This window comes from Trichomycterus rosablanca, chromosome 18 (genome assembly GCF_030014385.1).
Source record: "Trichomycterus rosablanca isolate fTriRos1 chromosome 18, fTriRos1.hap1, whole genome shotgun sequence".
NCBI classification, from domain to species: Eukaryota; Metazoa; Chordata; class Actinopteri; order Siluriformes; family Trichomycteridae; genus Trichomycterus; species Trichomycterus rosablanca.
In genome coordinates this window covers 14,135,254-14,151,007 of record NC_086005.1, presented here as the reverse complement: position 1 = coordinate 14,151,007, position 15,754 = coordinate 14,135,254, and the positions used below count along the sequence as shown (strand labels likewise).

The following is a 15,754-nucleotide window of genomic DNA, read 5'->3' as shown; positions in this document are numbered from 1 at the left end:
ACTGACAGAAGAATGTTTTATTGGAACATTTATATGACAGATCAAATCAAAAACAGAAGTCATAGAAGCACAGAAGCAGGAAACAAGAGTTATAGAACATTCAGAGCTGAAAGCAGATCAGAGGGGAGAAATACAGAGAACTAAAGTAAACCAAACATTTTGAAAGTTAGGGTCAGGCCAACTTTAACACACATGTGAATGATCAGCCAGGACATGTTTGTGTCTATAGTTTGCTGTTTGTTTGCTAATTCTTCTTTGGTCAATGTAGCCAACAAATATGGGTTACTTAACCAGTTCAGCACAGTTTAACCGGCATGTCTAGGGTCTAGTCAATAGCAACATTTTAAGTATGTTTTTACTGCTACTGCTGCTGCTGTTTGTTTTGGCCACACTAATGTTTTAATCCATGTACCAAAAGTTAATGATCCATGCATGTTATTGAACTAGGAGTTTGTTGGTTTTTCTAATAAGCTACATTCTCCTCATCCACACAACAATGTAAAAATGATTTCCAGATTTATTCACTGTGAATACTTGAATACTGTGTTTTTTTTCCAATAGATGTGGTATTCACCATTTAGAAAGGATAAGAAAATCTGTATTTTTAATAAACCTATGTAAGAAACAAGTTATAATAGAGCAGTGGTCCCCAACCACCGGGCTGCGGACCGGTACCAGTCCGTGCGTCATTTATTGCCGGGCTTCACAGAAAGAATAAATAATTAGAGATCGCTACAAGAGCAATTACATTTCCAAAACTCTTCGGGTGTTATTGTCTCTCATCACCACTAGGTGGGAGCAGCAATATTGCAATATGGCCTTTTATCACTCAGACACGACCAACTGTGAATACTACTGGGTCTCAATGGTGGAGGGCTAGAGTAATAGGCCACTATGCTACTTGACTGCTCCTTACATAAACTTTAACTACATTTCTATAATCTATGATGTGGTGTGTGTATATATGTTTCTACACTCACTGTCCATTTTATCAGCTCCACTTACCATATAGAAGCACTTTGTAGTTTTCATGCTGTCCTTCAATGGTCAGGACATTTTCACTGCAGTGCTGAGAATGATTCACCTCCTAAATAATACCTGCTCTGTGGTGGTCCTGACCATTGAAGAACAGGGTGAAAGCAGGTTAAAAAAGTATGTAAAGAAACAGATGGACTACAGTCAGTAATTGTAGAACTACAAAGTGCTTCTATATGATAAGTGGAGCTAATAAAATGGACAGTGAGTGTAGAAACAAGGAGGTGATCGGTGTCATTTCTTTAAATAATAAGAGTTGCAATACTTTTGACCATGTAGTGTATATTTCATCAGTTTTAGATTAAAATCCAGTGTTATGAATAAAGATGCTATTCTTATAAGAAAAAAAGCTTTAAAACCTCAATCCGCTTCTGTTTTTCTTTTTAACCTTCTTTTGTCCAGTGTAAAACAGTGTCAGAAACCACATAAGCAAGTCTAACTGACATTTGTTAACAACTACTTGATTACCTGCATGATTTCTGCTGTTTGCATGATGCTAAACAAATAAGAAACCGTTTGTATTTCTTTTTGTCTCAAGCTCATACAAAACTAGAGTAGTAAACCCCGATCAGTGACACATCTTTTTCTCTTTTTCTTTTATTATTTAGAAATTACACGCTGTGTGTAACTAACGCAACAAAACAGACAGTAAAGTACTTACTTTCTTTTCTTAAGAGAACCTGAAACACTGCATCTCTCACCCACAACACATTCTTTAACCACCCTTTCACACATAAATTAAGAAAAAAACTCAACACTCCAACAACTGGTAACTGCCAATCAATGCAACCATGAACCTAAGTTTGGGAACTGATGCGCTGTGACAGTGTAGGTGTGATAGACAGGAACAGGAGGAGGCATCAGACACTACTGAACATTCAGCACCCGGGCTGAGACCCCATGATGCCAGTCCCGGAGCTTGTTGTACTTAGGCCGCATAACCTCAGGATCGACTTTGTTCACCCTGATGTGCCAGAGATGAGAAGTAAAGACAATAAAGCAGAGGGAGGAACATTACGGTTACTTCAATATTATAAAACAAATCTGATCTGAGCATGCCAGCACACAGAGCAAGCATTAGTGGTACTAACAACTTCGACATTCAGCACAGCATGGGATCCACACATACAGGACATGGATTCATTCTCAGTTCCATTAGCTCGTCACAGCAATTAAAGCCACAACAGTTTCCATGAGCAGGCGAGACGTTAGTCAGCCTTCTTTATGAGATTTTGGCATTCAGACACACACACAATGGTTTCCATTGCCATGCAGGGGCCAGGATTGTTTAGAGCTCCCTGATTGCCCACAATCCCAATTATTTACCCATAATGCCTCTAAAGGGATTGCATTCCAGGTTGGTTTGCATTCCTGTCTGGTCAGCAGATAAACTCAGATAAATAAATGAGGATGGGTTTCAGTCCTGTCAACACTGAACTGATTTATCCTGCTGAGGTCTACATATTGCCTGTTAACTATATTTGTTACATGTTGATTGGATCGCCACACCCAAAAAAAAACAGAACAGGACACGCCAGTGCTTCATGTGAAACCATTTTGCACTTTCATATGCCTAAAATAGTCTGTACAGAACTAACAAAGTCTTTTTTATGTATTTAACCCCAATTTAGAGTAGCCAATCCACTGCTGGAGACCCTGGCGGCGCCCAATGAGGGTGTATATTCACCTGACACACAATCCCTCCGACATGTGCACATGATAACCCTACCCCTTAGTCCGGTCTTTCCCACCCAGCAGACTGGAGGCCAATTTTGTCTGTTGCAGGCACTAGCCAATTGTGCCTGCTAGAGGCCGCCCAGCCGAGCTGAGATTCGAACCCGGAAGCTCAGAATCTCAGAGCTGGTGTGCTAGCAAAATCTGTTAATATTTCAGTTAGTTCAGTATAAAGCTTTTTATCCGTTTGTGATTACTTTAAAGTGTCAGCTTGAATAACTTTTTACTTCTTAGTAGTATCTAATTATAGCTAAAAAAAGATGTCTAATGTTAGTTATGCTGTAGTTGTACTTAGCTAACTAGCTAGCTGTTGTAAAAATATAATTTATATACCGAATCACTCCTAATACTCCCCCAGCTTTAATAAAGTTTACTGCTAACACATGGAATACTGACAAGTTAAGCCATTTGTGGCACGCCCACCAGCCATGGAGAACAGTGTAGTTGGATTGTAGAATAATGTCCTTCTGACTTGCCAAATTTGGCTGGTAGATGGGGTATGGAGGCGTAGATGATTGACATGTCAGTTCCTCTTGTTTGTTTGTTTATTAGGATTTTAATGTCATATTTTTACACTTTGGTTACATTCATGACAGGAACGGTAGCTACTGATCACACAAGGTTCTTCAGTTCACGAGGTTATATCGAACACAGTCATGGACAATTTAGTATCTCCAATTCACCTCACTTGCATGTCTTTGGACTGTGGGAGGAAACCAGAGAACCCGGAGGAAACCCACACGGACACAGGGAGAACATGCAAACTCTACACATAAAGGACCCGGACCGCCCCACTTGGGGATCGAACCCAGAACCTTCTTGCTGTGAGGCCCCCAGTTCCTCTTACAAGTCACCTCCACTTCGCTGAGTGCTAATGCACTCCATGTGGGAGTGTTTTTATTTATCCCGGTATTTCCCTTACAGACTTACCAGCTCCACCGTTTGGCAACCTACTCTTTTTCTTTGACAGTAAAAGCAGGCTTGGTCCAGTCTGGTGTTCCGCTGGTGTGGGATGCCAGTATACTTCTATCCTTTAATGTCTTACAAGGGAATCACCCTGGAAGAGCAAATGGCCCAAGAGGCCCTATTTTGAGGGGGGCATGTGTTAGGCACAGCTCTCCTCTGTCAGATTAGGGGTTTGCAGCAAAAGAGGAGATATAACTGGATTACTGGGGACGACATGATTATGAGACAAAAAGAAAAAATGCATAAATATAATGATAATAAAAAGCCACCCTAGTCGTTCATTTGTTTTTGGTTATTTTGCAAACTATTTAGTGTGTAGCATGTGGATTGGAAACAGCCCACTCTACCATCCTTCAGATAAATGTGCCAGGTTGGTGGTAAAGTGCCTGGATTAATAATTTTTACAGAGGAGTCTGGAACAGTGGGAATCATTCGGCACTGTTGCTGATGAAAACAGGGTAACAGAGAGCCTGAATAAAACAACATGCTGAAGGGAAGGGGTGTACAGCAAACACAACATTCAAAACCGTACTGATAACAGCAGGCACACAGTGCACCTCTCAGCATCCCAAACTGCTCCAAATCGATGAAATGACTAGAATAATGCAGCAGTACTTACTTCTTTCCGGGGCTGCTCTCACGGGCTTGCTCTGCTGCAGAGAAAAAGAGAAACAGAATGAAATGAGCAATGCTACAAAGAAAACACACATCCAGTGTCAAACACAAAGCCTGTTGTTTTGTGAAAAATGCTATTCTCTATTCATACAATCTCAAGAGACACAAATCACAGAACATGATGCCAGTGTTATAGCTTTGAAACGCCTCAGCAGGGAGAAACCTGGTTACTTGTTATCAGGTGGGTTAAAACTGACCGTTCTCTGTGCCTGTGATCTGTGCCAGGATGCGGAAGGAGCGTGACTGTGAGGTTCCGGTGCGAGGACGCCAGTCTTCTGTGTCCTCGATCAATCGCTTTTTACTAGCGTCGCTCATGTGAGAGGCATGGTTCACCACCAGCTCTGTGTCAATGACGGGCTTTCTGGGTACTCTGAAAAAATGCAAAATGATTCCATCAATCGTCAGAACAACATACAATTACTCATTTTTGTATATATTAATTACATAATAATCCTGTTATATGCTTGATTACTGTCCAAACTGAAAGTAAGAATATGAGCAGGGTCACAGAAATGGTTGTTTTGACAGTAATGTATTAAATATGGATTAAACCAAGTGCTTTTAGAGCTTACTAAGTAAAAATAAAAACCCAAGATGCTTGTTAAGCTCCAGAAAAAGGAAAATATCATATAAGTCTCTCCAGCAGGTCTAATGATTTCTATCTTTTGTCAGTGGACCACTGTCCACTGTCAGTGTTAACATTGCCAAACCTAACAGGGGTGCCAAAAATGTTCTGGCACTTAGCAGCACATAACAGATGCCATACAAATGTAACAGTATACAATCTAAGCAATTCAAGGTTAAGGGCCCTGTTCAGAGGCCCAAAAGTGGTAATCTGGGCTTGAAACAGTGACATTCCAATTACTAATCCAGGTACCTTATCCACTAGGCTACCAGTGCCAATGTGCTTGGCGCAATGGTGTTATCAGATGTTTCAGTTACCTTTTGCCACCTTTTATCCCAAACCCTGCCATAATATAGGCTGAAGACCAAGCATTAATAGTGCAATAGTGCAACAATGCACCACATATTTAATTTATACAAAGAAATCCTATTATACAACAGAATTTATTGCCAAAGGCACAGTTAGCCAACCTCACCTGTTTTTACTTTATTTCTTAACAAAACTACTCATTTTATATTCAGATATTAAAGACTAACATCTAAATATTACACGTTAAATACTATTCATATTGAGGATGTAAACATTTAAATAGCAGCATTTCTTCAAATGAATAATCTGACATATAAGCACACAAAAACATCAACATTGAATAGAATTCTCTCACCTAGGAGGGGTCTTTCTGTGAACAATGACATTAACAAATCAGTGACAGAAGGAGGAAAGAAGAAAAGCAGGAATTAAATGAAAGTAAGACCAGAAGAGCAGTTATTTTTTATGAAGGAATTGTAGCTGTTTGGGGAATCACTTACTTCAGAATACTATGAGGCCCACTGTGGACAGAAAACAGGGACATACAAACAGATGAAGTAAAAAAAAATGGTTTTTAGATTCAAGTTAGTCTTCTTTATGGAACAGTTTATCAAAAACATGTACAGGCTTTTCCCTTCATTTATCTGAGCTTGAACAGCCAAGACAAACAGTGTGTAGAAAAAGTGTTCACTCTGTGACGTCTAAGTGGCCACTTAAATAAGTCTAGTAACAGTGGTACCTTGAAACTCAACGTTAATTGGTTCTGGGAGTGGCGCTGAGTTTAAAAGGCGTTGAGTTTTAAGGTATTTTTAAGGTAAGGTGAGTTTTAAGGTAAGGATGTATGGAAAACCTGTTAATGCGTTCCATGGTCCCATGGAACTGCATATATTTTAAGCTAATGTAAAATAATGGGGTTGTTTTTGACACTTATACACTGAAAATATCACAAATATTATATAAAAAACACTGAAATACAATTGAAAAACAGTTAAAAAATGAACATAAAAATACAATAAAACCTGCTCTTTACCGTAACTTCTACATTGATTTCTTATGCTTCTTAATTTTAGTGTTTTATGTCGTTCTTTTAATACAATATCACATTTAGCTTGTTATAACAAAAGCATTTTAGATTCTCTCTGAAATGCAGATTCTTACAATTTCTCAGCACCCCGAGCTATAACAAAAGTTTAAAAGTGAAACAGGAGGAAAATCCAGCTAAACACAGATACATGTGGAGCTTTCAGAGTGGACCTGACGCTTATTCCACACAAATGCAGATTTGTCTCGTTCTCGCACTTTGATGATGCTTTACTTTGATGATGCTACCACTCAAGCTGAACGCTGAACAAAGCAGCAGTTGCACACACACTGAGTTTAAAGAAAATGTTGAGTTTAAAAGTACAAATTTCTTGACGAAGGGTGCTGAGTTTCAAAGATTTTGAGTTTAGGAGACGTTGAGTTACAAGGTACCACTGTATTTATTTATTTACTTATTAGGATTTTAACGTCATGTTTTACACACTTTGGTTACATTAGGTAGTTACTTGTTACACAAGATTAATCAGTTTACAAGTTTGATGTCTAACACAGTCATAGACAATTTTGTATCTCCAATTCACCTCACTTGCATGTCTTTGGACTGTAGGAGGAAACCAGAGTTCCCAGAAGAAACTCATGCAGACACAGGGAGAACATGCAAACTCCACACAGAAAGGACCCGGACCGCCCCACCTGGGGATGGAACCCGGGACCTTCTTGCTGTGAGGCAACAGTGCTACCCACTGAGCCACCGTGCACTTATTGAATAGTATAGGTAATACTAATACGAATATAGAAGAGGAAACCGGAGCTCCCGGAGGAAACCCACGCAGACACAGGGAGAAGATGCAAACTCCACACAGAAAGGACCTAGACCGCCCCACCTGGGAATAGAACCCAGGACCTTCTTGCTGTGAGACGACAGTGCTACCCACTGAGCCACCCACTGCTTAAAGGTTATAAACTGTATGAGATTACTTGCTGAATTATTGGAGAAAAACTGGAAAAAAGACGACTTAAACTGGGAGCTACAAAAAGCCAACCGAAAAGCATGCATATCTATAACAGCATAGCCTAAGTTTAAGAACTGGTGCTCAGCCAAGAGAACAAACCTCAGACCCATCTAGGGTTGCCAACCATCCCGTAAAATACGGAATTGTTCCTTATTTGGAAACTAAACGTCGTGTTCCGTATTGAACTGATACGGGATTCGCTTTGTTCCGTATTTTGGGAGAGAAATGCTGCAGATTAGACAGAGACAGGACGATATGTATGAAACAGAATGAAACAGAAGGAAACTGCTGCTACCGTGGGAATTAGAAAGCGTTTGGTTATTATTTTAAGTAATATTCACTTTTAGTCATAGTAACGCCGTGTGTGCGCAGGTATATCAGTGTAACAACCTGTTTATTACTCCGCTGTTTGAGTAGCGCAGTGGGCAGAGCGCATCGCACATGTTTATCCGCCCTAGGTTCGAATCCGGCTTAGGGCGAAACTAAAGTAACACAAGCAGGGCCGGCGCTATGGGGCGCTGGGGTGGGCATTGCCCCCCCTCCCAGATTTTCTCACTGCCCCCCTAAGCAACGCAGTACAGAACCGGGGCTGCATGTCAGTGTGAAGCTGGATTATGGATTATGTTGTTTGCACTATTGAGAAAAAATGTTACATGATGTTCTTTATGCATGTTGTTTTGCTTAAAATATGGTTCTGATTTATTATAATAAAGAATGAAAATAATATACGTTAAACAGCCTAAATAAAACATTTTGATAATGTTCCTATGACGGTGTAAGACCCGTTATATTTTTCATTTTCACCCCCACCCTATTCTAACCCACCAACCCAGGGTGTTCCTTATTTCCAGTTCTGAAAGTTGGCAACCCTAGACCCATCAGTCAACATGTTAAATGTTCAGGGGAATTGGACTTAACTTAACTTAACTTCGGCAGTAAGAACTTGACATGGTTATATTGATGGAACAGACTGTAAGTTCCATTACATCTTCACTACATTAGCCAAGTAGCTCTGGTGCCAAAGGAAAAAATAAACACATTTTTGACACCTACCTACATTGCTTTACTGTTTTTGACATGGAAAACTGTCTGTATTCATTTTTTTGTATATTCACTATGAATCATTTTTATACAAGGATACACTCTAGTCGTCTTCTTATATAAAAATAAAAAGACCGTTAGCCTGAAGCTAACCTCTTAGCGCCTTTCAAAAACAACAACTACACTTTGGCGGGAAAGTGACAAACTCACTCTGACCACAAGATGGCAGCACCACATTCATTATCACTCATTCCACAGCCTATGATAAACGACTTCTAGATTGTTCCCATCAATCTTTCCTGTTACACTGTGTGTACTGTGTGTGAGTGTGTGTACAAACTGTGTGTGTACAAAATGTCAGAGTTTTCAACAGCTCCGCTATTAATATCCACGCTAACACACATTGTGACTGTAATTAATAGCAGGCCTTGTAAAAAAAACACACACACACACACACAGCCGCAGATGCTGACACAGATGCTGGTACTATGGCATGCTATGATTAGCAGGGACGCTATGATGCAGGCAAATGTGGAGCAAACACAGGAATGGAGTGAAATAAATGAAGAAATGCAAGGATAAAGGATGCATAGTCTAGTCTAGTGATGGGAATTATGGATCTTTGAAGGGAGCCGGATCTTTTGGCTCCGTTCCTTTTAAAGAGCCGATTAAAAAAATGGCTATTCGTTCTTTTTTTCAGGCAGCGAGAGGCGCTACTGGGTAACTATAAGACACCCCCGATATTAATATCAATGATGAACGATCATGCAAATTTTGCTACCTTGCCTTAAATGTAGGCCTAATTCAAACAACACTTAAATGAGAAAAAAAGATTGTTGTCAAAAGTATACAAATTGACAACAAGTATATTTTAATAACAAAAATAGTTTAAAATAATTGCAATAAATCATCTGTTGTATAACTTGTAGCCAAACTGGGCTTATATTTTAAGCATAAAACACATTAGAAACCCAAAACTATTTAGTAAAATTTACAAAAATTTGCATTTAGGGCAAGTTTGCATTAAAAAAAACTAGTTCTTTGACTTTTGAAGGTCCGCTCGGTAATACTTGATAGAGAAAAAACTACATCCTAAATCCTCTCTTGTGCAGAGATGTGCCTGTGTTTGTTTCTGCTAAGCCGAATGGGTGGATTACTGCCGATAAGAACTGCGCACAAATAGAAATAAATATATATAACGGCTCCCAGAGGCGCGACTCTGTTCCTTTCGTTCATTTTAAAGGGCCGTTCAATAGAATCGGATCGTTCGCGAACGACCCATCACTAGTCTAGTCCACTTCTGAATCATTTGCACCCCTGTTAAGGTGGGTGAAAGATTGTAATAAATGCATTACTGTATGTACTGCATTAAAATCAACTTTCAATATTCTTTCATTGTTGGACACAACACGGTAATTTTATTGAAATTTAACAAGGTAATTTAACATTAAATTTAATACTGTAACACAAGATAAAAGTTTTTACTACTAAGAATTTATTTATTGCCGCTCAGGTGGCGCAGCGGTAAAAACACACGCTGGAACAACAGCTGGGATCTCAAATACAACGTATCGAATCTCAGCTCTGCCTACCGGCTGAGGCTGAGTGGCCACACGAACAACGATTGGCTTGTTGTTCGGATATGGGCGGGATTAAGCCGGATGGGGTCTCTCTCCCATGACTGGTGCAATTACGACCTCACAGACATGAGAAAAGAGTGCTCTCAGGGTGTGTCCTCTCCATACACAACGCTGGGCTGCACTGCACTGCACTGCACTCGTCAAAGTGCAGGTGATAAAATGCATAAGGCATGATGCCTTCGTGTCGGAGGGGGCGTGGGATAGCTTCGTTCTCCTCAATCAGAGCAGGAATCGGCATTGGTGGAGAGGAAGCATGACGCAATCAGGCAATTGGACGCGCTAAAAATGCATAAAAAGGGGAGAAAATACATTAAAAAAATGAATTTATTTATTAGGACTTAAACTTAAATGTTTTACACACTTTGGTTACATTCATGACAGGACAGGTAGTTACTCGTTACGCAAGACGAGTGCATTTTCTTCCCCTTTCTCCAGATATTTACCACATCCGATTTCTACCCAATTGCATTATGCTTCCTCTTTACTGGTGTTGACCCCCGCCCTGATTGAGAAGAGCAAGACACACATCCTCTCCGATACATGTGCAGTAACCGACTGCATCTTTTCACCTGCATGAGACGGGCTCATATGCGGATCAGCTTTGTGTACGGAGAGCCACACCCTGATCAGCATTATCCCTCGACTCTGTGCAGACACCATCAACCAGCCAGCAGTTATGAGGAGTCCCTATCTGGCTTATCCTACCCGATGAACAACAGCCAATCATTGTTCATGCAACCGCCCAGCCAGATGGCAGAGCCGAGATTCGATTCGATGTATTCCAAATCCCAGCTCTGGTGTGCTAGCGTGTTTTTACCGCTGCACCACCTGAGCCGCCCAGCCCAAGTCTTTTAATGTCAAACACATTTATGGACAATTTTGTATCTCCAATTACCTTACCTGCATGTCTCTGGATTGTAGGAGGAAACCGGAGCTCCAGGAGGAAACCCACACAGACGCGGAGAGAGCATGCCAACTCCGCACAGAAAGGACCTGGACCGCTCCACCTGGGAAATGAACCCAGGACCTTCTTGCTGTGAGGCGACAGTGCTACCCACTGAGCCACCCACTGCTTAAAGGTTATAAACTGCCGACCGAAAAGCATGCATATGTGCAACAGCACAGCACAAGTTCAAGAACTGGTGCTCAGCCAAGACGACAAACCTCAGACCCATCAGTCAACATGTTAAATGCTCAGGGAAATTGGACTTAGCCAATTATTAGTCTGATTTAAGGGCCTCTGTTATAAAAAACTTTACGTACTTCGGAAAAAAGTAAACATCCATAGAGCCTCTGTATTGCACACACCCCACCAACCTTTTAACATGAAACAGCTCAATGACCTGTACTTGCAAGCAGTGAACAGCAATGAGTAGAGCATCAAGAAACCCCGTTTGCCCATCTTTACCAAGAGTGACAATAATTCTGGACTCTACGTTCATGCTTTTGGGGTAAACCAGGGTGAAATCGTGCAGGTCTGAGTGATACACACACACACATGCACAAAGGTACCATAACACTGACTTTGTGATTGGCTCCACCTGTAGGAAAAGAAGAGGAAAAAAAATAGAGAGACATGAAGGAGATAAATTAAGTAGCAGAGAGTGAACATGGAGCGATTTTAGTTAATACACTCACACACATGCTTCTACTTCACTTAACCAAGCAAACAGGATGTTCCAGGATCTCACAAAAGAACAAAGAGATGTTTTACTAATCCCTTAACTCAAATCAGACCTTCACATATTTTTTGGCAGGAATCAAAAGCGTATTGTTCGAAACCTAAATTGCTAATGACAACGCGAAGCAAAACAGCAACGGAGCCTCCTGTCGTTCCATTCACTACAAAGCACCTTGAGGAACATCTGTGATTAATCACTTTAATGCGTCGGGCTGCACGAGTCGAACATCAGCGCGATGACTCCTCCCTGGACACTAATTGGACGGCTCTGTAAAACCAGCTGGAAGGCGGTGGGAGGAAAAGTTACAGGCTCCTCAACGGATGAGAAGATGCAGGCCGAAGAACAACTAACCACGTCCCCGCTGTGCCTTCTACGAAGCGGTGAGAGAAACGAGCCATGGGCGGTTATGGACAGGACACCGTGGTGTGGGCCGACGATTTATCACACCCATGTTTGCCAGTCAGAGATGATGTTTTGTGTGGAGAACGGGACAAATCAAGGTCTCTCGAGACTGGACAGGAAGAAGAGGACAGGTGCAGCAACACCACACCTAGTCAACACGTCAGCGTGCCTCTATCGCACACATGATTATATACCGGTTTCCAGTAAACACACTGAGGCGGATGTTTGATCTGCTCAAATGTGCCGAATGATCTGCTGGCTAATTCCACTCATGCACTGGATCCAAACAGAAGAGTTATGAGGGTATTACGGACTTTATTTTATTTTATTTTACATTGACACAACACCAATCAGCCATAACATTAAAACCACCTCCATGCTTCTACACTCACTGACCATTTATCAGCTCCACTTACCATATAGAAGCACTTTGTAGTTCTACAATTACTGACTGTAGTCCATCTGTTTCTCTACATACATTGTTAGCCCCCTTTCATGCTATTCTTCAATGGTCAGGACCCCCACAGGACCACTACAGAGTAGGTATTATTTGGGTGGTGGATCATTCTCAGCACTGCAGTGACACTGACATGGTGGTGGTGTGTTAGTGTGTGTTGTGCTGGTATGAGTTGATAAGAGTTTTTAAACACCTCACTGTCACTGCTGGACTGAGAATAGTCCACCAACCAAAAATATCCAGCCAACAGCGCCCTGTGGGCATCGTCCTTTGACCACTGATGAAGGTCTAGAAGATGACCAACTCAAACAGCAGCAATAGATGAGCGATCGTCTCTGATTTTACATCTACAAGGTGGACCAACTAGGTAGGAGTGTCTAATAGAGTGGACAGTGAGTGGACACGATATTTAAAAACTCCAGCAGCGCTGCTGTGTCTGTTCCACTCATACCAGCAAAACACACACTAACACACCACCACCATGTCAGTGTCACTGCAGTGCTGAGAATCATCCACCACCTAAATAATACCTGCTCTGTGGTGGTCCTGTGGGGGTCCTGACCATTGAAGAACAGGATGAAAGCAGATGGACTACAGTCAATAATTGTAGAACTTCAAAGTACTGTACTTCTATATGGTAAGTGGAGCTGATAAAATGGACAGTGAGTGTAGAAACCAGGAGGTGGTTTTAATGTTATGGCTGATCGGTGTATATCTCTGCTGTTATAAAGACCCTACGCTGCTAACTGTATATCAGAATATGTTTTTACCTCACCTATTATTTACTCAGTACCATGTACTGGCCAACACTACTCTTGTCTCTACTCTTGTCTCCCTTAACTACTTTTAGATTAGAAATGCCTTTTGCATGTATTGTACTGTTGTTTATCTGCACTGTGTATTGTATTGTCTTGAACTTTTTGTTCTATGTTGCACCCTGGTCCTGGAGGAACGTTGTTTCATTTCAGTATGTACTTGTATATATAGCAGAAATAATAAAGCCTCTCTTGGACTTGAGTTTCAGGTTTTCTGTGCTTCCAGCAGGGGTGGAAATCCCAGGGGGAGGATAGGGCACCACACCCCCTATCCCCAATATCATAGTACATATAATCTACTTGCCATTCTTGGTATTACTGGTTGAACGTTCTAACTTGTAGCCTTTACACCCTTGCCCCCCAGCACCTTACCCAGCTCATTAAGGTCCCGATAAAGTGGTTGAAGTCTGAGATTCTTATTCTCATGAGAGCCCTGCCAGTAGCATAATTAAATCCATTAATTATATATCTTTTAACTTACTCACACATTGTTATCATTGATTAGGGTTGAGTGCTTAGCCTTAAACCCAATTAATGTTTGTGGAATTAGCATTGAACCCCAGACAGTAAGGTAAGTATCTGCTCTGAGAACAGATTTAGAGAATGCTAAGCTCCTGGTTCCACCCTACCCCCAATTCCAAAGCAAAACCCACCAAACACCAACACTGTGATTATCTGATTGCAGCAACTGAGCTACTTAATAAGCTGAGTGGCTAGAAAATTAAACCAGTTAGGTCTAGAAAATAGCATAAACTGATATATGCACTCATAATACACTGTGTACAAAAACAGCACCACGAAACAAAAACCCTTTCGCAGGAGGAAACCTGATTTGCTGGCAGTCTGCAATATAATATGGGGGTATGTAAGCTTTATTGTGAAAAACAATATATACTCAGTCTTCTACCCTTTGCTTTGAATTATTGTTATAAGGTCATGACCCTTGGTAAACTGGAACCAAATTGGACGCAAGACCGTCAGAGTTGGCGTTAATCAGTTAATCAGTTAGACATAAAAATGCATTAGCTAGGCCTGAACCTGAAGAGTGGGCCATGATGTGCCTGGCTAAAGCTCTGAGTAAAGGAAGATAGATTGTCAAAGGTGAAAAGGTTATCATACAACTCAGTGCTGGATAATGAATCAGACTGCCGGGAATTCAGCCTTTCACAGCTAAAGTCATAAGAGCACGGCAACCTGTTTCCCTTTTCCTGTTGACTGCAAAACCCCAGAAGACCTGGAAAGAAAAAGCTCCAGAGAAAACCCCCCTTTATTTTAAAATAATCCCTTTAGTAAAAAAAAAATCCGTCCATGGGAATCTAATTATTTCCCAAAATACTTTCCATTACTTTTTTCTATTTAGCATTAACCATGACGGCTGAAAGCCTCGATTATATTTGGTGCACATTCCACAAACGCTTTCAATCAGACCTAAAAGCAGTTCAGGTTTGCATCTTTAACGACATCGACAGGCAGTTTATTATACGTTGTCTCGTGACCTTAGGACTTGTGCTTGCATGAACTCGACTAAATGCAAAGTCAGACTTGTTTGCTGCCTTGTAGGCATTTGTTGCCTCCTAAGCTTTAGGAGGCAAGTCAACATATTTCCAAACGGTACAAACACATAAAAATTTAAGAACAACTGTTAAATCCCTTTGGAATTTGGAATTATAACTTATAACTAGGGCTGGCTCGATACCACTTTTTTTTGTCCGCAGTAATAATACATGTCTCAATGCCCCATGGTGAAACAAGCTATCTAAATAACAATGCTCAGACTGTGTAACAAATATTCTAAAGGAATAAATACAGAACCTACAACATCACAGCAAAACTGCTGTTTTTATTTTAACTTTTACACACAGAACATTTAGCAGCATTTTTGGCTTGTTTAATGAAATTGTCTACAATTGGAAGATGTGGTTGTCAATCAAACACGATAGACCAATTAGAATTGACGCAGAGTTTAGATTTTCTGTTAAAATTCTGTCACGTTTTTAGTAAAAATCAAAACGTGCTGATTAAAAAACCCTGCTGGATTTTGAAGAGGAAAACAGGAAATGGTGTAGTTTGTTTGATTTCATAACACAGATTGGATTAATGGATTAATCGTTGGTGAGAGATTTCCAAGCAAGTCCGATTTATCATTTATAAAGCGATTTATAAAGCGATTTTTATTGTGTTTAAACAGTGATTTTAGATGTGGCAGTAGTAGATGATTCTTTTAAAATGCTAAAAGTTGAAGTAGATCAGTGTGTTTTCATCTCTGAATGGCTGTTGCAGATGAGTTGGAGATCAGTGGCACATTACATTTACATTTTA

At 40.7% G+C, this 15,754-nt stretch overlaps 1 protein-coding gene across 2 annotated transcripts in view; it reads right to left on the bottom strand.

The window, feature by feature from the left end:
* Positions 1-15,754, bottom strand: part of pdlim5b (PDZ and LIM domain 5b) — a 175,659-nt gene that overhangs the window by 38,602 nt on the left and 121,303 nt on the right. Inside the window, exons 6-7 of one of the 2 annotated variants that reach the window (XM_063013956.1) lie at positions 4,608-4,780; positions 4,355-4,388 (exon numbers count right to left, since the gene is read on the bottom strand). In XM_063013956.1, coding sequence (XP_062870026.1) covers positions 4,355-4,388; positions 4,608-4,780 — 207 coding nt within the window. The remainder of the gene's footprint in view (positions 1-4,354; positions 4,389-4,607; positions 4,781-15,754) is intronic. The other variant, XM_063013957.1, reaches the window with a different exon arrangement.